The sequence below is a fragment of the Globicephala melas genome, chromosome 6 (assembly GCF_963455315.2).
Source record: "Globicephala melas chromosome 6, mGloMel1.2, whole genome shotgun sequence".
In the NCBI taxonomy this organism is placed as follows: Eukaryota; Metazoa; Chordata; class Mammalia; order Artiodactyla; family Delphinidae; genus Globicephala; species Globicephala melas.
Genome location: NC_083319.1, coordinates 12,793,449 through 12,818,118, shown reverse-complemented (window position 1 = coordinate 12,818,118; position 24,670 = coordinate 12,793,449). Strand labels below are relative to the sequence as shown.

At 49.6% G+C, this 24,670-nt stretch overlaps 1 protein-coding gene across 5 annotated transcripts in view; it reads left to right on the top strand.

The window, feature by feature from the left end:
• LOC115854506 (ribosome-recycling factor, mitochondrial) overlaps positions 1-24,670 on the top strand; it is a 114,278-nt gene that overhangs the window by 54,052 nt on the left and 35,556 nt on the right. Inside the window, exon 6 of one of the 5 annotated variants that reach the window (XM_060300477.2) lies at positions 1,379-2,790. The exons of 3 other annotated variants lie outside the window; for them this stretch is intronic. In XM_060300477.2, the coding sequence (XP_060156460.1) occupies positions 1,379-1,433 (55 nt within the window). In that variant the 3' untranslated portion in view covers positions 1,434-2,790. Of the gene's footprint in view, positions 1-1,378; positions 2,791-24,670 lie in introns of those variants that run through there. One more of the 5 variants, XM_030858751.3, reaches the window with a different exon arrangement.

The following is a 24,670-nucleotide window of genomic DNA, read 5'->3' as shown; positions in this document are numbered from 1 at the left end:
ACTAAATTCTGTACTGTGTTTTGTTTTTCATTCTTTGAGGGAGTATATGTTTATTGCAGAAAATGTGGAGAATATAGAAAAGCACAGAAAACGAATAATGATTCATTTAGCAAATATTTCCTGAGCACTTGCTATGTACTAAGTTTTATGCTAAATGTGACAGATACCGACATGAATAATCCATTTCCTGTCTTCCCATCACTAAAAGATAATCACTATTAACATTTTGACACATTTTCTTTTAGTTTAAAAAATACGTGTATTTTTAACATATTTGAGATCATTTCTACTACGTATATACCCATTTTGTATTCTGCTTTTTCTTTAATTCAAGGGTAACATGAGCATGTTTCCATGATATTATAAATAATATCTTGAAACATTATTTCTTTTTCTCTGATTACAAAAGCAATCCAGGCTTGTTATAAAACAGACATTTCAGAGCTATATACTGGAATGTTATTTATATTTATACCCTCTCCATGAGAAATAGACAGTCTTAACCCTTTTTAACAGCTGTATGTATTCAATTACATGTGCTGTCATTTTAAATTTTCTGATTTATGATTATAAGCTTTGGTATATATCTTTGCATATAGAACTTAAGAACATTTTCTCAGATTCCATTTGTGTGGTAATTTCCCAGTTGAGAGAGTTTGGGGTTAAAAAATGGTAATAAGAACATTTGCATCAATTTGAATTCCTATCAGTGATATGTGAGTTTATCCATTTCACCATAGCTCTGGCATTGAATATTATAATTAAAAACCACAACATCAAATTTTGTTAACTATGGTAACTAAATTATGTCTTGTTTTAATTTGCACTTCTTCAGTGTCTATTGAATTTTCCATGTTTGTTAACCAGAGGTACTTCAGCTTTTTTCAGTACTTTTTTTCTGCTTGTCTCTTGGGATCTTAATATTCTCCTTATTAATTGGTGTGAGGGCTTTATATAGCAGAGTGTCTGAGGTGTAGGAAATTCTAGATGTTCATTAAGGGACAGATAAGACTGGCTTCTCTGTACTCTGTAATAATAGTTAACTATTTGGGGCTGTGCAGTCAGACTACCTGGGATTAAAGTCTGTCATTGCTGCGTTCTAGCTGTGTATCCTGAACAAGTGATTTTAACTGCCTCAGTTTCCTCCTCTGTGAAATGGGAATGATAATACCATCTCATGGTATCCATTTCTTGCCGTTAGGAGTCACTAAGAGTACGTATACAAAGTTCTCTAGTAGAGTGCCTGGCTGGGATGCAATTCATGTGAGCTTTTGTCACCGTTATTATTTCCCAGATAACCTTTCATAGTTCTGGAATGTTTCTTCCCCTCCCCTTCTCAGCCCCAGTTATCAGGTTGTCTCATTTTGTGTTTCTGCAGATCAGCCAAATGGCCGACGACACAGTTGCAGAGCTGGACAGACATCTGGCAGTGAAAACCAGAGAACTCCTTGGATGAAAATCCCCCAGGGGCCAGCAGTGCTCCCAAGCCCAGTTTCTAGTAGGTCCCATGGGTGGCAAATTGGCACCTCTCTACCCCATCCACACGGAAGGCTGTCCCCACGCACTTGTCAGTCCTTGGAAGGCCCAGCCTTCCAGTGGGACACTGTTGATTCCCTTCCTCCTGTCCCCTGTCCACCCCATCTGCTCTGGACCTTCTGGCCTGGGTGGCCCTCAGAGAGTCTCTGTTGCTGACAGAGGGCCTTTCCTCGGGCCATTTGCCTTGACTGTGACATCACCGAGCTGTCAGGACCATTGGCAGGCTTGGCACTGCCTGCGCCTCACCTTGGTAGCCTCCTTTTCAAACAATTAGTCAGGCCCTGTCCCCACCTTTGAACTCTGCTTGGGCCAATGTGGGCCTTCACCTGTGCCTGGATACCTTTGCTAGAGGCCCATTTTCTAACCAAACAATAAAATCTAAATAAATTGATTGGAAAGAATAACAACCGCAAAGGAAAGGATGGACTCAGTCTGAATTAATGATCTCTGAGTACCTATGTGTAAGCATCCAGAGCAGCGCTTTTGCCTCCGAGTCATCACACGTGCTCTTTTCTCTGCCTGGACCATTCTCCCACTCCTCACGTGGCTGGTCCTGTTCATCCCTGGCTCTCAGCTTGGATAGCACTTCCTTGAGGAAGTCTTCGTTTATTCCCCCAACCTAGGACGCCTGTTATTGGCTCTTCTAGCACTGTCCACTGCTTTTATCTGAACCTTAATTGTTCTTTTTGGTAATTAGTCTGTATATTTTTAGTTTCCTTAGAAGTTAGCATAATGCCTGGAACATAGTAGGCATTCAAATGTACTGTGAATGAATTGCACGTAGTAGCTACTCAACAAATGCTGGCTTTTTCCTTTCTTTCTGGTCTTAACACAGTTATTCTGTCATTTTCTACTCTTTCCTTTGTCCTCAACATTTACTTGGTAATGAGATCCCTGTCCCCAGAGCCTACCTGTTATTGATGGACAAGTGGTTTATTGTGGCTCATCTTTGGGTACTAGGTTAAGTTAGGTTTTCCCCCCAGTAATTTTTTTTCCTTTGTTCTTTTGTTCATTCATGCATTCATAATATAGCCATCATGAGCTAGATACAGTTCTAGGTAATATTTTTAATCTTCACAGTAAACTCACAAGATGCGTATTATCTCCATTTTACAAATAGGAAAACTAAGACTTGACAATATTAGATAACTTGCCCAAAGTGTTAGAGGGTTTCATTATTCATTGTCAGTCTCATTCTACAGAGAGGGGAGAGCTCAGAGAGGTTAAGATTTTTTGCTTGGGGTCACACAGCTAGCAACTGGCAGACCTGGGAGTCACACTGAGGCCTGATCTCAATTGTGCTCCTCCCACTTCGTCCTGCTGCTGTCCCAAACGGTGAGCACCAACTTTGTGCCGGGTACTGTGCTCTGTGCTGGGAATACAAAGATGGGTGAGATGTGACCCCTGTCTTTGAGAGGTGCATGGTCACGGGCCTGAGCTGCTGTCTATGATGTCTTGGGTGGAAGGTGGGAAGTTTATTCCAGTTCTGCCAGATGTCTGCCTGTAGAAAGGAACCCACTCTGGCAGCAGCAGGGCCTGGCTGCCTCCCTTCGAAGCAGCATCCAATTGCTGTTTGACTCCTCTCAGACTCTGTCCTGTGCGAGAGGTAATAGGGTTGCACTTCTCCCTCTGCTTGTACTGGCAGAGCAGCTGCAGGACAGCCAGCGGGATTCAAGGTCAGAATTAGGTCAAAGATGAAAGAAGCGAACCATAATCTCCTGCCCCGCTTACCTGTCCTCAGTCCAACCCCATTCACCAGCCCTGAGCAGCCATCACACGATCGGAAGTCAGCTGGGGGAGGGACAGGGATAGAAATAGCAATCAAGGAGCCTTTTTTGGAGTAAGCCACATGGCAGGGGCTTTGCAGCAGTCTTTTGTGAGTGGCCGAAATCCCCCAATCACTGCAAATGTGCTTCTCAAAGATGCAGGATTTTTTAATAAACAGAGGAAATGATAAATTATGTTGTAACTCCACTCAAAGGCATTTGGTTCTTAACAGCCAAATCCTCTGTAGTCTTTAAATAAACAAAAACTTATTTGGTGAACAGACCGGGGAGGGGGGGTAGGGGTGTGGGAGGAGGCGGGAATGAAAGATTTTCTGTACTTGGGTTCCACATGTCAACAATTTCTCTCCTGTGTGTATGTTGGCCAAAGCCGTATATCATGATAAATGAATAAAGGAAAACCTGGAGCCCAGGGCAGTCAGACAGCTCAGCAAATGGCTTTCAGCTGATTGCTCTATTTCAGTTGACATTTATCAGAGAGTTTCTCTGCTACTCTGTGTGTCAGGCCTGCAGTGGTGGCAGGGACAAGAGTGAGACTACCTGTTTGGATGTGCTGAGGAATGAGTAATGCTGGAGCAATTCATTCTCCCTCCTTCAGTCTCTCTCTTTCAAAAAGAAAAGCTGGGTATGGAAATTCTCACACTTGCCAGAAGAATTAACCACCTCCTCTATTCAGTTGAACGGCTTTCAAAGTCCCACGAAAAATACAGGCCAAAGGGAATTTGAGAACTTTTTTTTTCTGTTTATTTTTTTCTTCTTTCTTCTACGTGTGTGTGTGTTAAAATTACAAAAGAAAGGTATGTGAGAAGTTAAAAGAGACACTTATCACAAGTCCTGAATCGTACTCCCTTTAACAATTAGATGTATATGCTTCCAGACCTTTCTCTATGCATGTATAATTTTTAAAAAACAAGGATGGGAACTATTCTGTTCCTGTTTTGAAGCTTGCTGGTTTTTTTCCCAGCATATCATGGCCATCTCATAGCCATGTGTGAACAAGTAGATAAAATTCATCCTTTTTCATTGTAATACAGTATTCCTACGGTATTCCACAATAAGAATGTACTGTAACTTATTTTACTATCACTCATATGATATTTTAAAAAATCATTTCACATGCACTGGAAGATGTTTCTACTTAAAAAAAAAAAAAATTTTTTTTTTTTGAGAAAAAAGAACCCCTAGTCTAAGTTTATCTCTTTGGTAAGTTCTGCTCTTTATCTCTTTGGTAGATTCTAGTCAGCCGCAGACTAATGTATATTAAGTGTCTCTGTGGACCAGGTACCATGCTGAACACTTTACATGCAATTACTACATTTAAACTTCTGAACAATCCTAGTTGGTGTAGGTATTACTCCTATCTGTGTTTACGTATTGGAAAACTGAGGTTCAGAAAGGGTATTTAACTTGCCCAAGTCACACAGGTAGTAAGTGCCAAAGTGAAGTTTGAGACTCAGATCTGACTTCAAAGTGGGCTCCTTGATCAGGGTGCTTCAGTTTGTAACTCTTCACTGAGCGCCTACTCAGAACGCACCCAGCACACTTGTGGGCCCTGAAGGTGATATAAGAGAAGCAGAAAGCTCGCTTTGATAAAACAGACAGCTCTTTCTAGTAAAGGACTGCATGTAAAACAGTACAGTGGCTGGCACATAGTAAACAATGAAGAAATGGTAGCGCTTATGGAGCCAGCAAAGATTACATATTTATACCTCCCCTGTTTGACAGACTCCTCTAGAACGTGTCATAGAACCAGGGAGAGAGCGGAAAGATCACCCAGCAGTGAATAATGATAATAACAACAATAATAGTATTGACAGCCTCAGTAACTAATGTTGGCTAGGTGCTTTTTCATTTTCAAAGTTCTTCTACATCCTTTATCCCATAGAAACCATTGGACGAAGCTTTGCAATTTCTTTTGCTCTAATAATCGTCAGTTTTCATGATGTGTATGAAAAGGTGTATTCTCTATTTTGGTGGGGGAGTACAAGTTTTGTTACATCTACAGGAAATGTATTTTATAGATTATGTTGTTCGGATTTTCTGTATTTTTACTGATTTTTTGACCCCGGATGAGACTTGGGCTGAAAGTGGTATGTTTTAGCCTTCTGCTAACGAGCATCTCTATTTCTTCTTACATTTCCTGTAATTTCTGCTCTGTGAAAGCGCTGGTGTGTTGTGGTGCTGCAGAGATAGTCTGACTCTTACCTTCTTCGCCCCATTCAGTGCCAGGAGTCTGAGTTCTGTCTTGTCATATATCAAGATCACAGCCCTTGCTTTCCTTTTGTTTAAGTTTGCTTGGTGTATCTTTCCCATTCCTTTCTTTTTAGCCTTTTTGAATCAGTATTTCAGGTGTATTTCTTTTGTAGAGTTGGGTTTTGTTCTATGAACCATTCTAAAACTCCTTTCTTATTTTTATCTTTATTTTTAATTGTTGTAAAATACACATTACATAAAATTTGCCAATTTTAACCGTTTTAAAGTATACAGTTAAGAGTGTTAAGTACATTCACATTGTTGTGCAACCAATTTCCAGAACTCTTTTCACCTTGTAGAACTGAAGCTCTGAACCCATTAAACAACTCGCATTCCTCCCCCAGCCCCTGGCAACCACCATTCTACCTTCTGGCTCTATGAATTTAACTGCTCTAGGTATCTCATATAAATGGAATCACACAGTATTTGTCTTGTTGTGACTGGCGTATTTAACTTAGCATAATGTTGTAGCGTGTGTCAGAATATCCTTCCTTTTTTTTTTTTTTACTTTTTTTTTTTTTGTGTGTGGTACGCGGGCCTCTCACTGTTGCGGGCTCTCCCATTGCGGAGCACAGGCTCCGGACGCGCAGGCTCAGCGGCCGTGGCTCACGGGCCCAGCCGCTCCGCGGCATGTGGGATCTTCCCGAGCCGGGGCACGACCCGTGTCCCCTGCATCGGCAGGCGGACTCTCAACCACTGCGCCACCAGGGAAGCCCCTATCCTTCCTTTTTAATGCTGAAAAATGTTCTATTGTCTGTATATATGAGACTCCTTTCAATAGGTGACTTCAACCCGTTTATATTTATTGATAATACTGATTTGTTTAGTAGAACCCATTTACTCTTTCTTTCTGTGCAATATTAACACTAGGTGACTTGGTGGGGGTTTTTTGCTTTTTTTTTAAATTTAATTTAGTTTTTTTTACATATATACAGCAGGTTCCTATATTAGTTATCTATTTTATACATATTAGCATTAGGTTGAGAAGGGTTGCTTCTGCAGAGAGGAAGTTACTTTTTGTTGAATGAATAAATGAGTGATGATCCTTGTCTCTTATATTCCTTTCTTCTGGTCTCTGTTTTTTGGTTTCTATTTTTAATTTATTTTTGGCTGCGTTGGGTCTTTGTTTCTGCTCGCAGTCTTTCTCTAATTGTGGCGAATGGGAGTTGCTCTTCGTTGCGGTGTGCAGGCTTCTCATTGCGGTGGCCTCTCTTGTTGTGAAGCACGGGCTCTAGGTGCGTGGGCTTCAGTAGTTGTGGCACGCGGGCACAGTAGTTGGTGGCTTGCGGGCTCTAGAGCGCAGGCTCAGTAGTTGTGGCACACGGGCTTAGTTGCTCCGCGGCATGTGGAATCTTCCCCAACAAGGGCTCCAGCGGGTGTCCCCTGCATTGGCAGGCGGATTCTTTAACCACTGTGCCACCAGGGAAGTCCCTAGTCTCTGTTTTAATCCATCCTGTGCTGTTAGGTTAGATCAACCTGAAACATAGCCTTTATGATGTCACTCTTCTACCCCAGAACCTTCCATGGCTCCCCATTGCCTGCTGAATTATGTCCAAACTCTTCTCCCTGGCATTCAGTAACTTCTGCAGTCTCTCTCTTTAGCTGTGATACACCTCCCACGACTACTCTATTAATACAGCTAGTGCCTATGCTGAATGGAATTATTAGCTTTTCTAACATTTTATGCTGCTTTCTTTCACCTCCATGTCTTTTCTTGGGCTCTTTTCTTTGCCTGGTGTGTGCTCCTTTAAATCCCTGCACAACCCAGTAGGCAAAATTTCTCTCTAACCTTTAAAGGCCTTGGTCCCGCATCCTTCCTTGCACCAACCTATCCATTTCTTTATTCCTCCTCATCCTGCCACCTGCGTATGCGTATTGAGCATCTCCACTTGGATGGGCCTCATGCACCCGAACTCCGCCGGCCCTGCTTGGATTGCACGTGCCCCCCAGGCTTGCTCCCTGTCCTGCGTTTCCTCGGAATGGCATCACCTCCACCCAGGTGCCGAGCCGGGACATCAGGAGCCACCTGTGCTCCCCCTCCCTCACCCCCTCATCCAGTAAGTCACCAGGTCCTGTCAGTTCTGGCTGCAAAGTGCTCTGCTTTCCTTTCTGGGTGCACCCTTGAGTGGTGTGAACCACCCTTGAGTGGTGCGACCCCGGGAACAGATGTGGCACGTGTCCCAAGCGGGCCTTGCTGGGGTCTCTGGCCCTGCCTCTGAGGCAGAGCACCACTGGCACTAGGTGAGCCTTGTGTAAGTCCCCTGAAAGGAAGCCCCCTGATTTTTAACCTTCGGTCCCCTGACTAGCACAGTGCTGGGCGCAGAGCAGGTGTTAAGGAAATGTTTGTCCGATTGTAATGGGCCTGCCAGGCCTTGAATACAAATGAAGTCAGTTTGTATCAGTAACCCAAAGTTGCTCTATAATTACTCTCACCTGCTTGCTGAGACCTCCAGCCTCGCCTCGGGAGTTTCTGGGCATCTCCTAACGGCCTCCTCCCAAGCGTCCAGGATCCCCGGCACCCACCATACTCCTCTCCCACCCAGGCTACCCTTGCTGGCGCCTGCGGCCACGAACGCCACCTGAGCGGGCTCGCCTGTGCTCCTACTGGGAGTGTCAGCTTCGGTGACAAGAGTGTTGGCTCCTGGGCTTGGGATGCCTGAGCATGTTAGATGGGATCTCTGAAGAAAGGGGAAGACGTTTCCTTCCCTAATCCCAGGCTGCCCTCGAGATCAGCTAAAATCACCCCCTCTTTGCTCTTAAGAATAACAAGTCCTGGGCTTTTGCTATGTATTAGGCAACTCTAGAGATTATTAGTTTGCTCATTTTAGAAATGAGGAAACATGAAGCACAGAGAGGTTAAGTTACTTGTTCAAAGACACACAGACCAGAGGAAGACTTAGAACACAGGGAGTCTGGTGTCTGCCCACCTCCATACATTATTTTAAGTAAGAGACCAGAGGAGCTAGAAAGGACCTTGTGAGGTGCTGAAGTGGCCAGTGAGAGCTCGTGGGCTGTCCCAGTTTTGCCCTTTCCACCATCAGTAAAGGTCCTGCCACTTCCCTATGGGTAGCAAGGAAGGGCTTGGACAAGATCAGTGGTTCCCACCTCAGCCAGAGAACCGCTGCTGCTCCCTGACAACATTTACACCCATTTGAGGCAAAATAAGTAAGACAAAGGCAATGTAGCAAATGTTTCCATAAAGTTAAATTTATTTAACTTAAAGGACTATTCTGTATTCTTTATTTTATTTTATTTTATTTTATTGTGGTACGCGGGCCTCTCACCGCTGCGGCCTCTTCCGCTGCGGAGCACAGGCCCCAGACGCGCAGGCCCAGCGGCCATGGCTCACGGGCCCAGCCACTCCGCGGCATGTGGGATCCTCCCGGACCGGAGCACGAACCCGCGTCCCCCGCATCGGCAGGCAGACTCCCAACCACTGCGCCACCAGGGAAGCCCCTATTCTGTATTTTTACATCTTGCTCTTCCTACTTTTGTTTTTGGTGTTAAAATATTCTTTCTGTAATGGAATGGTAAGAAGTTGGTAATACTAAGAAAAAAAAAATCCTCGCTTAGAAAACTCAACAGTTGGTCACCTTCTGTTGGTCCCCTCCATTTTTTTTTTTTTTAACTGTACCGATGCATGAATCCCAAAATCTGGGAGCTGTGGGACCTCCCGCCTACTCCTAGAGCTGACACCCCCGAGGCTGTCATCCCAGGGAAGCCAGAGCTGTAACCTCGGAGAGAAGCGAGGGAGGGAGGCGGTTTGGCCTTTGTGGGTGTCAGGGACCCAGTGGGTAAGCAAGCAGTGGCGGTGAGGCAGGGGTTGGAACAGGACAATAGTCAATCAGCAGGGTTCAGAGACCCTCCAGGGAGGACGGATGAGCAGGGAGAGGTGAGTCAGAGAGAGGAGAGAGGGAGACAGAGACAGACAGGGAGAGACAGACAGATGCACGCAGGGCCAGAGGGAGGGAGGGAGAGGGGCAGAATCAGAGAGACAAAGACACGCCCGCCCGCATGCACCCCTGCACGTGTACAAGCACAGGAATCAGCAGGTAGAGACTGACAGAAACAGCAACAGATGGTGACAATGAGACCATTAACAAGTATTCCTAAAGAGAGACACTGGCTAAGCAGAGACAGACACACAGAGGGAGCTAGAGGAGTACACACAAAGAGAGAAGGCGACAGAAAGCCAGGGAGAGAAACACAGAGAGATTGTTTAAAAAAATAAAAAGGAAAGAAAGAAAAGAAAAATGGAAAGAGACACACACCTAGACGCGGGCTAAGCAAGGCAGGCAGAGACAGAGAGCGGGAGAGAGTGAGCCAGGCGGGCGGCTTTGCTGTGCGGGGCTCCCGGGTTTGCAGCGCAGGGTGTGGGTGGAGGAAGAGGCAGCACCAGCCGGGCCAGGGCTGCAGGGACCAGATAAGGGCGCCTGCCAAAAGAAAGCAGGGGAAGGAAAGACGTTTACGAATCCCCGGGGGGAGAAAGCCAGGGAGGCTGCCCCAGGCCCGGGAGAACAATGGGTACTTGACTTCAGTGGGTCATTAATGAGACAATTAATGGAAAGAGTAACAGAGGCCTCCCCAGGGAGGACTTGGAGAGTGGATAAGTGGAATTATTGTGAAGGCCCTGCGGGTGGTTCTAAGGGGGGGCCTGTCCCCACAATCCCAGATGTCCAGCATGCCAACTGCAGATTCCTGGCCTGAGGCATGGGACCTCCCCCAGCTCCCCCCTCAAGGGCCTTGTGCTCCCGCACCCTGGACCCCTGCCAGCCCCCAGATGGGCCCCAGCCTCCCTATCCCATGCTTTTGCTGCTGTTGCTCCATCTACCTCGAGTGTTATCCCTTGATTATCTGCATCGGTGGAAACCCTACCCATTCCAGGGATAAGTAAATGCGGTGCATCCTCCAATGCAATGATGAGTCAGGGCCGTATGTTTCAATAAGAACAGGGCTCCCGAAACATATTCTAAGGGGCAGCGGAAAACGCAAACGGAGTCATATAAAAAGTGTGACACCACTTATGTAAATTAGAATGACTGGAACACAAAGCAATTCTTTTTTAAACTATGCCTGTCTTTATTTTGCAGTATAAAATTGTCTTTTTAAAGGGAGGGTTGTGAAGGGATACTTTCCAAATTCATAATGGTAGATTGCTACTGGGCGGTGGGGGGATGAGTTAAAGGATACCTAATGTTATCTCACATATATAAATATAGCTGAAAACTTGACAGTGTGGTAACTTGGGGTTGTGAAAATAGAAGTGGTTGTTACCTTCTTTTCTGTCTTTTTTTTTTTTCCTATACTTAAAAAAAATTTTTTGATAGAGACAGAGACATCCTGGCCATCCTACAGACACCTCCTACAGGAAGCCTTCCAGGAACTCACCTCCCAATCAGATGTGGTCTCCCTTTGCCCCGGTGCCAAACTCTCAAGGCTCACAGCACTTTCCCTCTTGTGTTTCCCTTTGTGACTGTGTTTCCCATGGACTGTCTTCTGCACCGGGCTCCCGTCAGCACAAGGCTGGCGCAGAGGTAGTGCCCAGGGATGCCTGTGAGACTGAACCTCATTCTCCCTCCCACCGCTATAGGAGGCAGCCCACCAAGCTCTGCTCACATCTTAGACCCAACACACAATTGGTGTTGGTGGGGGGGGGGGGTCCTGAAAGTCAAAACATGGCTTCCAGAGTGGGAATCTAGGGAGGAGAGCAGCTGCCATTCAAAAATGTTCCCGGAGGAAGGAGGAGGTCTCGTTTACTGTGACCAGAAAATCTTCCCACCCTGGTCAGCTGACTGTGGCGCCATTGCTAACAGAGCCTCAAGCTAGAGTCCCAGCAGAGTCCCCCCTGCATCCCCAGTGGGACATAAAGGCATTTGGCTCCTTCTACCCAAATCTACCCACTAAGCCCCCGAATTCGACCCAGTGAATCCCAGTTGCTGGTAAAATGGAGCCATTGTGGAGGCGGCAGGAAGGCCCAGTCCTGGCCCACCCACCCGGGCAGACATGGGCCCATCCATCACAGCAGCGCCGTTTACTGAGCGATTCCTCTATTCCGAGCTACATTATCTAATTTAATTCTCACAGTAACCCCTGTTTTACAGGAGAGACCTTAGAAAGGCTGACTTGCTCAAGGTCACAGGATGGCAGTAAGGGTTAGAGCTGGGACTCCAGTCTCAGGTCTGGGTGGCGGGGCTCCTTACTTCTAGGCAGCTCCCTCATTGTACAAAAGGGGATACTGAGGCCCAGAGAGGGAAGAACTCATGCAGTAACAGCATAAGTGAGTGCCAGAGCTGGGACTTGATCCCAGATTTCCTGACCGCTTACCTGCCCACCTGCCCCAGGCTGCCCAGTGGAGTCTACCATATAGCAGGATTTCTTTTTAATTTATTGATTGATTGATTGATTTTTGGATGTGTTGGGTCTTCGTTTCTGTGCGAGGTCTTTCTCTAGTTGCAGCGAGCAGGGGCCACTCTTCATCGCGGTGCGCGGGCCTCTCACTGTCGTGGCCTCTCTTGTTGCAGAGCACAGGCTCCAGATGCGCAGGCTCAGTAGTTGTGGCTCACAGGCCTAGTTGCTCCGCGGCACGTGGGATCTTCCCAGACCAGGGCTCGAACCCGTGTCCCCTGCATTGGCAGGCAGATTCTCAATCACTGCGCCACCAGGGAAGCCCTATGGCAGGATTTTTAATCCACTGGGCTTGGCAGTGTCATTATGCCTTCATGGGACATAAAACTGTAGGGTTTGGGGAGGAGGGAGGGACCTTGGAGATCATCTTGTTTGATTCCCTCTTTGTCGTGATAAGGAATTTAAGGCCGAAGGAAGGCAAGTGACCACAGGGCCTCTTTGATGTCAGGAAGTCCAGGCCAAAGAAACCAGCCTCCTGACCCACGGAGTCCCTTGGGTTCTCGAACATATTGACCCCAACTTTAAAGCCCATTTTAATAATCGGCACCTTGGTAGCTAAACCCGGAGCAGATTGGAAAGTATAAACTAGAATGTGGAGGAGAGCATCGTCCACACCGAGATATCTGTTAAATGCTGAATGAATGAATGAATGAACGGCTGCCAGGCTGATTTCTGCCTCCCACCTGGTTTTCCTTCCTCTGTCAGATTAATCATCTTAAACCAGCCTTTGCCATGCCCTGCTCAAGAGCTGGATAGCTCCCCATCGCCTGGATAACTGAATCACCTCCTTCGTTCCTTCATTACGGTGGAGGCCCCTCCGACCTGTTGTCCATATGGTGAACTGTTCAAAATGCAAATCGTGCTGCTCCCCTTCACAGCTCCCTATACCCTCCAGACAAAAGCCCCAGATTCTCACCCCCAGGTCTTAACTGCAAGGTTTGACTTGGACCGTCTTTCCAATCCCACCTCACAGCAGGCTCTCCCTTCCTCTGGCTCCAGCTGGCTCTGGCTGTGACTTCTCTCAGGTGCCCACACGTGCCTGTCGCTTCAGGGACACGCCATTCCCCCTGCCTGGGGCACTCCAGACCCTGCCCCACCTGGCTCACTCCTATACATCCTTTAGCTCTCAACCTAAAGTCACCGCTTCCAGACAGCCTTCCCTGACCTCCCCAGATGGGATTCATACCCTCCGTTGGCGGTTCCCCACAGCCAGTCGTCTGTCCCCAGCACTGCACCATCCCATTTGATTATATATAACATCTTCAATGCCTGTATTCTGCCCAGACTGTGAGCTCCAAGTGGGCAGGGTCTGTCTTATTCACCTGCATGGGCTTAGTGCCAGAACAAAGCCTGGCACACGCTGTGTCCTCAATAAGTATTTGATGAATGATTGAAAAAGTAGGTTTGGCTCTTTGTTGAAACTGATTTATTCATTCAACAAATATTTATTGAGCATCTACTACGTGTCAAGCATGGTTCTCCACACCCCACAGTGGTGAATAAACCACCACAAAGTCCCTGCCCTCATGGAGCTTACAGTCTACTTGGAAGAGGCAGACATTAGAGAGATAAAGAAGTAACACAAGGCCAGGCATAAGTGCTATGAAGGGGAATAAAGCAGGGGTAAGGGAAAAGCACTCAGCGTGTAGGTTTGGTGGGAGGTTGCCAGTTTCGATGGGGTAGTCAGGGAATGCTGCATGGAGGAGGTGACATTTCAGTGATGAGCCAGGGCTCCTGAGAAACACAGAGCCTCTGCCTCCCTTGGGCAGGCTGGGCCCTAGGTGTGTCCAGGCATGACAGTCCCAGATCCCCAAACCCTCCCTGCCTCCCAAGGGCAGAAGCAAAAGGAACCCAGAAGAGGACTTTGGCCAAGGTTTTGAGGCAGGTGTGGAAGCCCAGAGCTGCTCTTCACAACAGCCATGATTGGGCTCCTTCTGCGTGGCGAGAGGTGGCGATTGCTTTGTGCACCAAGGACTCGGCTGATTGTGGCCGGGCGATTGACACCCACAGACCGCGGCCGCCAGGGTTTACCGCGCACGCCAGCCCCGCGGCGGGCCGTGCGCAACGCGGCAGCCCAATCTCGCCTCCTATATTCAGAGTTGATTAGACGCTATTTCTGCCTGGATTTTCAGAAGGCTCAAGAGCTTTTTTAATCACTACAGTGGCTCATTACGGTTTTGCAGTGACACTCATGTCCTTCAGTTCTCTTCTCAGATTAGATTCTATAGTCAGATGAATATTGGATGATTTCATTACATACAAATGCAATCAACAGTTTTGCATAAATTTCTTCTCTTTTCTTGAGTTTCAATTGACCCCAGCACCCATGGTGGCAGGCACGATCCACATGCAAATGAGCTGGGTTTGCAGCCGTGGAGAGGGGCCTGCAGGAGGCGGGCACTCACACCAGCCCGGGAGGGAGCCGGGATGGCTCAGGTTCGGGAAAGGGGCCTGGGGGTAGGGAATGCCGCCGCGGCCAAGGTGGGGCACCCCCTTCGGATGATGTTCCTGCAGGTAAACTGAGGCACGGGGATGCTCAGAGCCGGGCGAAGAGTGGAATGTGGAGCTTCAGGCCCGGCGTCTGGACGGGGAGGCGTGCCCTCAGGATGCTTGGGGCGGTGTCTACTTGACAACTGGTGAGGACATGTTTCAATATTTTTACAACTGGCAGGACCTTAACAGTGCATTCCAGCTGAATGTTAGCTCTGACCCGACGAAGGCTGCTGCTTTTGCTGGTAGTAGTAGTAGTAGTAGTAGTCGTATCATCATCATCATCATCACTTCTCCTGGAGGGCTCGAGCTATTGCCCTGCGGGCGATCAGCAAAAGTCTAAAAAAGGCACACAGGAAACTTGGGAGCCTGGGGCAGCTGCCCTTGCCTCACTTCCGTGATTTCTCTCCTTCTCTTTTGGGTGAAGGGGCAGGATAGTCTCAGAATTGGGCTTGGGCAGGCTCCCAGTCTCCCTTGTCTGGTGATGGAATCCTGTGGACGCGTCTGGAAGCCTGTGCTTGCTCTCCCCTGGGGCTGAGGAGCTCCCTGCCTGCAGCGAGCCTGGTCCAGCTTTCTCAGCTCCTTGCTGACCAGGTGAACCTGACCCCGTACCCTAGGCCCACAGCCCACCTCTGCTCCCTCCTCCCTCTGATCCGTGACACCCCCTGAGGTCTACAGTGCGGACTGTGCTCTGCTGAGTCACCTTTTCTAGGGCTGGGCTTCTCAACTCCTGCAGCGTCTCCTCCCAGGAGGTAGCCTCCAGCCTCCTACCAGGTCTGTCCTCCAGATGCTCCTGGTGGCTGTCAGGGTTCACAGTCCAGGCCTCGACTCAACACCAGGCATGAGGCTGGAGGGTAACATGGGGATTAAGCTCTGTGTGTGGTCAGGGGACCCAGGGCCAACAGCTGTGCACCTCTCAGGGAGCGGGCTGGGGGTAGGGGAGAACCAGGAAGGGAAAAGGATGTTCGGGCCTGAGGGTCGGCCAGGACAAGGGTCTGTGCATCTCAAACCTCACTTCCTTCAGGTAGGTTCTTTTTTCAAAGCTCCCATGTACACAGACATGGCACAGACAGTGTAGGATCAGGGACCCAGAGAGAGGCATGTGGATACACAAGTGGTCGGGTTCCCATCCCATCAGGGATGTGACCCAAGCTTCAGTCGTCATCATGGACATGATGGAACCTTGAAGTAGATAGAGCCAGAGCCACACCCGTGGGCATGGATGGGACACATCTGTGCTACCACAGCCCCAGGCTCAGGCCCTTGCCTATCACTGCCCTCCGCTCCCCAGAGTGGGGTTAGAGAGATCCAGGAGTCTGAACAGAAGCAGGGGAGCCCTGTAGTGCTCCCATATTGCTGGTGAGTCCACTGAGGTCCAGAGAGGGGAAGGTCAGGCAAAGAGCCACACAGCATGAAGCCAGAGCCTCCTGACACGGTCTAAGGCTGCTTCCCGGCTCCCCCTGGCTGCCCCTGAGGACCGTTCCCTTGCCATTCTGTCCTTCTGTGCACAGTCACGAAGGGCCCTTCTTCCCCAGCTGAATGCATCCACCCCTCACTGCCTGTGTGTCCGCCGTCTGCTGCTTTTCAGTCTCCCCAGGCTCTTCTTTCTGTTTGCATCTCTGTGTGCATTTTTTTCCCTGTCTCTCTCTGTCTTCATCCTTGAGTCTGTCTCTATGTCCCTTCCTCCCCTTTCTCTCTCTGCCCCCATCCCTCTTCCCATCTCTCTACATCTGACTGCCAGGTCCCTTCGCCAGGCCACATCTGCTCCTTGCTCTCAGCTGCTGTGTGACCAGAGCTGGCCTCTGTCTGGGGTTGGAAGATCTGAGACCCCCTGGGCTGTCCCCCTTAGATCTGTGGTCCCTGGAAGGAGGAGCCTGGGGGAGGGGGTGGGTTTCTGAACTCTTTGGGGCCTTCCTGCAGTGGCCAGCACTGGGCCATTCATTTTCTCTCCCAGGCAAGGACAGCAGGAAAGCAGCCATCTCTCTTTCATCACAGAGCTGTTCTCATGCCAGCCTGGGAGAGGGGGCTGGGAGGTGGGCGTGGCAGTGTTGAAGAGGGCTCCCATTGATTGCGCAGTCAGGTGGGGGTCGTCCCATCCAGGCCCCCAGCTTTCAGCTGCCGTCTCTGGTGGAAGCTCCATGACTACCCATCTTCCCTCCAGGTCCTCCTGGCAGAATGCACCTGGTCCACCAACCCAGTGGAAATCCGGTGTGCACCCACCTCGCTACCTTTTCCTGCTCACCTCTGTCTCACCCAGGCACAGAGGAGCGCTTTCCTCTGATGGACCTGCTTTCTGATTCTGTGCCTCAGTACATGCAGGGCAGAGAGTAAAAGGCTGGGCTCCAGAGGCTGGCAGGTCGGTGCCGAATCCCAGCTCTGCCGCTTGCCAGATGGGTTGTCTCAGGCAAGCGACTTAACCTCTCTGAGTCCAGTGTCTTCCTCCGTAAAATGCAGATAACACTCCTTCCCTTGCAAGGCTGTCATGAGGACTGATAATTTATGTGAAAGTACCTGGTCCAGAGCTGGGCACAAAGTAGACAAGTGTTAAGCATTTGTTGTGGAAAAACGAATGTGTAAATAACAAGTGAATAGTAGAATTGAGACCTGTATAAGTGGGGTGTGCGGAGGGAATGCCAGGTGTCAGGAATGGCACAGGCAAGGGCATGGAGGTAAGAGGTCTTGGAGAGGGACCAGGGAGCCATGAGTGCTCAGTACGGATGCAAAGTCCAAAATCCCCAAGGGAAGTGTCAGGCAGCAGGGATGGGAATGGTCAGAGGATAAGGAACTTGCTGAGAGTCAGTGATGCACCAGGCAGCTAAGAGTAACCGTAGCAGCAGCCGTCAGGAGTAGAGGCCCTGCGCTGAAGCATTTACAAGCACTAGCTCATTTAATCTTCACAACACCCCTGTGAAGGAGATGCCATTATTATTCCCACTTTACAGATGAGGAAATTGAGACCTGGAGAAGTGACTTTCCTGGGTCACACAGCTAATAATTGTCCCTGCCAGGATTTTTTTTTTTTCAATACTCCTTGCTATGAACTGAACTGGGTGCCCTGAAAATTCATATGTTGAAGGCCTAACTTTCTTTTTTTTTTTTAATGTTTATTTATTTATTTATTTTCTTATTAGTCATCCATTTTATACACATCAGTATATACATGTCAATCGCAACCTCCCAATTCATCACCCCCGCCCCCGCCGCCGCTTTCCCCCCTTGGTGTCCATACGTTTTTTCTCTACTTCTGTGTCCCAATTTCTGCCCTGCAAACCGGTTCATCTGTACCATTTTAAGTTTCCACATATATGCGTTAATATACGATATTTGTTTTTCTCTTTCTGACTTACTTCACTCTGTATGACAGTCTCTAGGTCCATCCACCTCTCTACAAATAACTCAATTTCGTTTCTTTTTATGGCTGAGTAATATTCCATTGTGTATATATGCCATGTCTTCTTTATCCATTCATCCGATGATGGACACTTAGGTTGCTTCCATGTCCTGGCTATTGTAAATAGTGCTGCAAAGAACATTGTGGTACATGACTCTTTTTGAATTATGGTTTTCTCAGGGTATATGCCCCGTAGTGGGATTGCTGGGTCGTATGGTAGTTCTATTTTTAGTTTTTTAAGGAACCTCCATACTGTTCTCCATAGTGGCTGTTATCAAGTCCCCGCCAGGATTTGAAATGTGGCTTAGTCTGCCTCCGAAGCTGGTCCCTAGGCCCCTTCCAAAGGAAGGACTGCCCCCCACAATCTCTCGCCTGGTGAGGCCAGGTGAATAAAAAGGCTTAAAAACACGTTTGGTTAGTGAAGGAGAGTAAAGAAGGCATAATCGGAGGGCCCAGATATCCAGAAAATAGATGCTTGGTGCCATTGAATCAGGGAAGACTTCCTGGAGGGAGCTGAGCACGGAGGCAAGAGTCATGGGCCAGAAGTGAGGCTGAGGCGGCCCTGCTGGGGGTGTGGGCGTGCTGACACAGGGGTGACACTAGAGCACAGGGGCTCTGCTACCAGACAGCGGGGGGCTCTTGACCCGGATCTGCTTTCTACTGGAGTCCATGTCCTTGGTCCCACCTGGCCCGGCTGGGGCCGCCTCTTGCTAGTCCCAAGAGAGTGGGAAGGGCAGGTTTCTGACTACTCCAGACCCGAGCCCCACTCCCGGCTCTGCTACCCTCTTGTTGCAGGGCCTTGGCCGAGCTGCCTCCCCTTTCTGATCCTTACTTTCTCCACCTGTGAAATGGGACTAACTGTGCCCGCAAGCTGGGTGCAGCTGCAGGTCATAGACACGGGCATAGCTAGCACAGGGCCAGGTTTAGAGGAAGTGCTGAGCCATGTCAGCTCCTGACGCCCTCCCCAGGGCCCCCAACCCCTAGAGCAGCCCCAGACCCCCAATTCAGAGCATCAAAAGCCAAAAGACAGGGTGTGTGCTGCTGTGGTCAGACTCTGAAGCCAGACTGCCCGCCTCTTTCTTGCTAGGTGCTCTTGTTAGGTGCTCTAACCTAGTTCTGTAGTTTCCTCATCTGTAAAATAAAGATTATACCAGAAGCCCAGAAGCCCTTATCTAAAACCTGTGAAGTTGGAGGGTTTCAAAGCTTTTCTGATTGTAAAGTCTATTACAGAACACACCCCATATACCGTACAACCACCCCATGGGGTCTGGGGCATTTCTTATAATGAAATTTATTCACATTTTTTTTTTCAACAAAATGTGTGAATATTCATACCAGGTAGTGAAATTAAGACCAAAATAGTTTCTCCTTAGTTCAGGTCACCAAACCTATGTAAAATCTTTTGATCACTGAAGGTTGTAGGATGCCAACCTTGTGGAGAAGGGATTGTGGGCCTGGAGTATTTGCGTCACGGGGCTGACATGTGGATAAGATCAGTTACTACACACAAGGTGTTCAGAACCACGCCTGGCACACATGAGCGCTCACACGTGCTGTACAGTGGGTCCCTCCCCTGCTCCAAACCCTCCCATGGCTCCCATGTCCTCAGGGTAAAGGGCAAGCAATTTCGAGGGAGGCCCTCTGTGACTGGAGCCCTAACTCCAGCCTCAGGGCAGACCCCGCATACCCTAAACTGTAGCTTCATCAGCTTTTTACAGTTCCTCGTACACACCGAGCTCTCCCTCTCTGCAGGCTGTTGCACTTGCTGTACCTTCTGCCTGAAATGCCCCCCTTCCGAACACCCTTTCTTAATTGTTTCATCCTATAAGTCTTGCAGCCTCACCTAAGCAGAAGTCACATGACAGGAAAACTGCCGGTCTCCTCCGCTGGCTGTGATCTCTGGGAAAGCAGTGGCCCTGTGTACATTCTTCTCTGGCATCCAGTTTGTGTGAATGAATGAACCGCCTCACCCATCAATGGCGTTGCCACTAACTCGGGGACTGAATACGTGCTTGCTGAATGAATGAATGAAACACAGCTCTGGAGGGAGGATCCCACCCCCATACGTACCCCAGGAGAAGATTCTTGGACTGTTCTTCCCTTCCCCCACCCATCCAGGTTTCTTAAATGATTTTTTTAAAAGGGACCCAATCCATGCTGGGGGCCAGCAGGGCCCCCAGGATCGAAGGGCTGGCGGGGAGGCGGCTTCAGTACATTAGGCAGAAACCACTTGTCCGGGGTTGGTAGAGGCCTCTGGAGCCCAGGGAGCAGGGGGCGGGGGGAAGGGGCCTCCAGCACTCTGGACAATTGCTGTAAAATAAACTCCATAATCAGGTAAATGCGTTCGTGCAGGGGATGGTTCCCGTGCAGCTGCAGGCGTCCCCCCAGGCCCCGGAGGGGACCTGTCTAATCTCAGGGTAATGAAAACATGGGTCCAATTATGGTGGAGGGCCGAGGCCCGAGCCGTGGACGGAGTGGGGAGCTGGGCCCCTGGCAGCGGAATTAGAACATTTAAGCTGTCAGGCCGAATCCGGGAAAGGCCTGATTACCTGGCCCGAGAAGGGGCCGCTTTGGTTTGGTGTCGACTATAATTTCCTGGCCACCAGCCGTGAAGCCAGGGGCCACCTTTTCTCCTCTGCGATGGGGGTCCAGGCCCTGCATCTCTGGCCTCCACCCCTCCAGACCCACTTAGAGACCTTAGGCTGGCCTGGGTCTCCCAAGCTGCCTGTGCGGGGCAGAAAGAGGAACAGGTACATGAGTGGCACGTGCTGGGTGTGTGTAATACCTGGACACAGGTTAAGGAGGGTGTGTACACTGGCCATGTGTGAATGACACATGCGCAGGAAGTGCATAGGGAACAGGTCGTGTGGATATCCTGGTTCTGTGTAAATGATGCCTGTGTCTGTGTGGATTACGTGCAGCTGATCCAGCACCGAGGTGTGTGGGTGACTCAGGAACGTGGGCTGTATGTACAGGGTACCCGTGTGGACATGTGCACATAGCAGGGCTGTGGCTACACAGGTTATATGTGGTGTGCGTTCACAGTTGTATGTGCTGGTCTATAAGTGCCACAAAAGCAGGGATCAAATTTGCCTTGCTGATTGCTGGACGCTTAGCACCTAGCTGGGTGCCTGGCTGGGTAGATAGGTGTTGATGATATAAATGCTGAATGAATTCACATCTGTGTGATAGGTACATGGGCGATGTGTGATGCATGTGTTAAAAGTAGGAGCAGATGGAGTCTGAATGGTGTGTGTGCCTGCTGTGTGCGTTACTTGTCCCCATTGTGTGATATGGGGGCAGGAGTGGTGGAATGCTTCGAGGGCCTGAACTTGAACTGTGTGGCCACACAGACCTGTGCTCCAGGCCTGCCTCCTCCACTTACAGGTTGTGTGATCTCAGTCAATTCGCTGAACCTCTCTGAGCCTGACTTTTCTCATCTGTAAAATGGATAATAACAATAAACACAGCAAACTTTCACTGAGCACTTACTATGTGCCTGGTACGGTACTGTTATTTTCATGCATTATTACCTTACTGACGTTTCACAATAACCCTAAACGTAAGTACTACTAGTGCCCCCATTTTACAGATGGGGAAACTGAAGCTCTCAGAGGTTAAATAATGGTGAAGCCAGGATTCAAACCCAGGCAATCTGACTGCAGTGTGAGCTTTTAACTGCTGGGTTAAACAGATAGTACCTATTTCGTACGGTTGTCCTAAGATAATCCGAGTAAAGCACCTAGCACTGTATCTGGCACACAGTAAGTATCCTGTAAATATTATTACTATTATTTGCACATGGTACATGTGTATTGGATGTATAAACAGGTACAAGGCAATATATGGGAAATGTGTGTACAGTATATTTGTGTGGGAGAGACTTGTATAGGTGTGTTTGTGACAGGGGATAGTATAGGCATCCGTTTACGCAAGGTTTATGATACATGTACTCGGGTATATGCTTATGTGATATATTTTACATAATGAACACGACATAAATAAATGTGTTATGACTTATGATATTGACAAGTGGCTTATGAAATTAGAAAAATTACATACTTGAGGTGTGTGATATATATGAGCCTGTACATGAACACCGGACCCTCTATTTGGGGGTTGAAGAATATATGTAGAATGGTGTAATGATGGTTATTTGGGGCCAGGCATGGTGGTAGGTGTGTACATGTGCACACAGCACAGCACATTTGTGTGTGCAGGGAGGTGATACATACAGATACACATGTAGTAGACATTCATACTGTATAGACACAATGTGATCTTGTACGTGCACATGTATGTGAAGTGCTTACACATGGGCTATATATAGGCTCATCGATGTAAACAGTGCGTGTGTGTGTAACGCACAGACTTGGGGGTATACTGCATATCCTTGTGAGAGGTATACATTTGTTTGTGATTCATGTTCTGTGCATCTTTGCTCAAATGTCGTCTCCTTGGTGAAATATCTATAACCATCCTATTTAAAACAGACCCTATTTCCCATGCCAGTCCCTTCTTTATTTTCTCCAAAAAAGTCTCACTTTTAAATACACAATATGGTTCAGTGATGTGTGATGTTCACTGCTTTTTCCCTCGCTGAAGCCTTAGCTGCAGGAGGCCGAGGGCTTCTCTGGGTTTTGCTCACTGCTGAATCCCGGCGCCTAGCACAGGGCGAGGCGGGCTGGAGACCCGCGGGCGTTGGAGACCCGCGGCGCAGCTCCGTGGGGGCCTGTGCAGGATGGAGTGCACAGCACGGCCGGGTACCTTTGCGGACCCACGGGAGCCTCGTGCTCTGCGCGCTTGGAAGGGGCAGACACCCACCAGCTGCCGCTGGGCCAGCGCCGGGCCGCCTCCGCCCCTGCCCACGGCCCCTCCCCGGCCCCCGCCGTATCCCGGGGCGCGACCCGCCGTACCGGCGCGGCCGGCGGGGCTCCGGCCCACTTCCCGGCGGTCGCGGGGCGGGGAGCGGGCGCGGGGCCGCGGCGGGCCGGGCGGCAGGAAGCGGCGCATTGTTCGCGGGCCGCGGCCCTGGGCAGGGAGTTCCCGGTCCCGCGCGGACATAAAAGGAGAAAGCAGCGCCCGCCGAGCAGCCGGCCGGCCAGCGGTCCGGGCGGCCGGAGGAAGCGCGGCCCCGAGCTCCGCTGACCCCGGCATCCGCTCCGGGGAACGCACCCCACCCCTGCGGCCCGCCAACCCCGGGTTCGAATCCCGGCTCGCCGCCGCCTCCCGAGCCTGCGTTTCCTCCCGTGCGAATGAAAACAAGCCCCTGGAAGCCCACCTCCGTGAACACCCCAGGCGCTCCCTGCATCCCGCCCGCTACCCCTCCAGTTTGCTTGTCCCACTAAAAACCGAGCCCCGTGCCGCAGTCCCTCGAGAAGAAAAGGTACGCGGTGAAATCCGGGCTGCACGGGGAATGTTTTACCTGCTAAAGAACACCCACCAGTGTAGCTTGAGCAACACCCATTTGTGCAAAAGGCGCTGCCCATGACAAAGGCCCGAAAAGACCCTCTTCAGGATGGAACTTGGGTTGCAGGCTCTGTTACTGATGGGGAAACTGAGGCCTGGAGGGGAAAGACTCGCTCAGGATCATTACAGAGACAGTATCCAGCAGCCTTTTTACAAATAAAGGGTCTTTCTCCTAGTGCTTAACAGTACGGCGGTTTTTGTGATTGTCGTTGATTGTAAGATTGATGAAATGAACAGAGTTACTGGTGTGTGTCTTTTCAAAGCGGCTCTCCCCTTGCTACTCATTTGATCCTCCCATCCCCTCTGGAGGTGGGCAGAAGTAAACCTCAGCGCAGAGAGGTGAAGTGTCTTGCACAAGCAGGTTGGGGGAGGGGGAGAGGGGCTTGTCCCTGGTCTGTTTTAGGAGATATTAATCCCTACAACTCTGGCACCATACTCTTGGGTGGGGATGTATTTGCGGAGGGGCTAAGATCTAATCAGGGCAGAAAAAGTAAGGGATTAGCAACCCCACCCCGTTCCAGCCCAGCCCACCGCAGCCCACAGCACCGAGTTTTACCCTCCAGGCCTGGATAGTCCTCTTGCCTCTTTGAAGGAAAAGGTGAAATCTTCATTTCAACAAGGGCCCAGAGAGGTTAAGTGACTTGCACCGGGTCACACAGCAAAATGGCTATGATGCAGAGGCCTTTCACTCACAGCCAGACCTCTCTTTCTGAGGAGAACCCTCTCCCTGAGTCCTGAAATTTTGGAAACCTGTCCTGGGGTGCCTTCACCCTCTGGGCCAGGAGATTCTGATTATGAAGAAACGGCCTTCCCTCCACCCCTGCCCCCGCCCACCCCGGGAATCCTACACCGAGGGTAATTGAGATCAGATGCGGCTGTGACCCACGGAATGCTCCCCAGGAACCTGGAAGCATTTATTGTCTGGAAGAGAGTCCAGGACCCACTCTAGGCCGCCCTCCCTCCCTCACTGCCTCCTCCCCAGGCGGCTGAAGGTGGATAGAGGCCCCGAGGAGCCTCTGGTGCTGCCTGGGGGTTAGTGCAGCCGGCCTTGATGAATACGACTGCTGAAAGCGCCTTCCTGGCTTCCTCCTTCCTGGGGATACGGTTACAGGGGGCCAGACTTCCTGCCCAGCCGGCCCAACTTGCAAGTGTGGATCTGCAGGCTTTCCAGGCCAGCAACTCCACAACTCCACCCCCTCACCCCAAGCAGGAGCACCGACAGGCCCCATCTCATTCAGAGCTCAGCTCAAATGTCACCTCCTCAAGGAGGCCCTCCCTGACCACCCTATATGAACTAGCCCACTTACTGGAAGTCTCCCCCTGTCACTCCGTTGAATTTTCT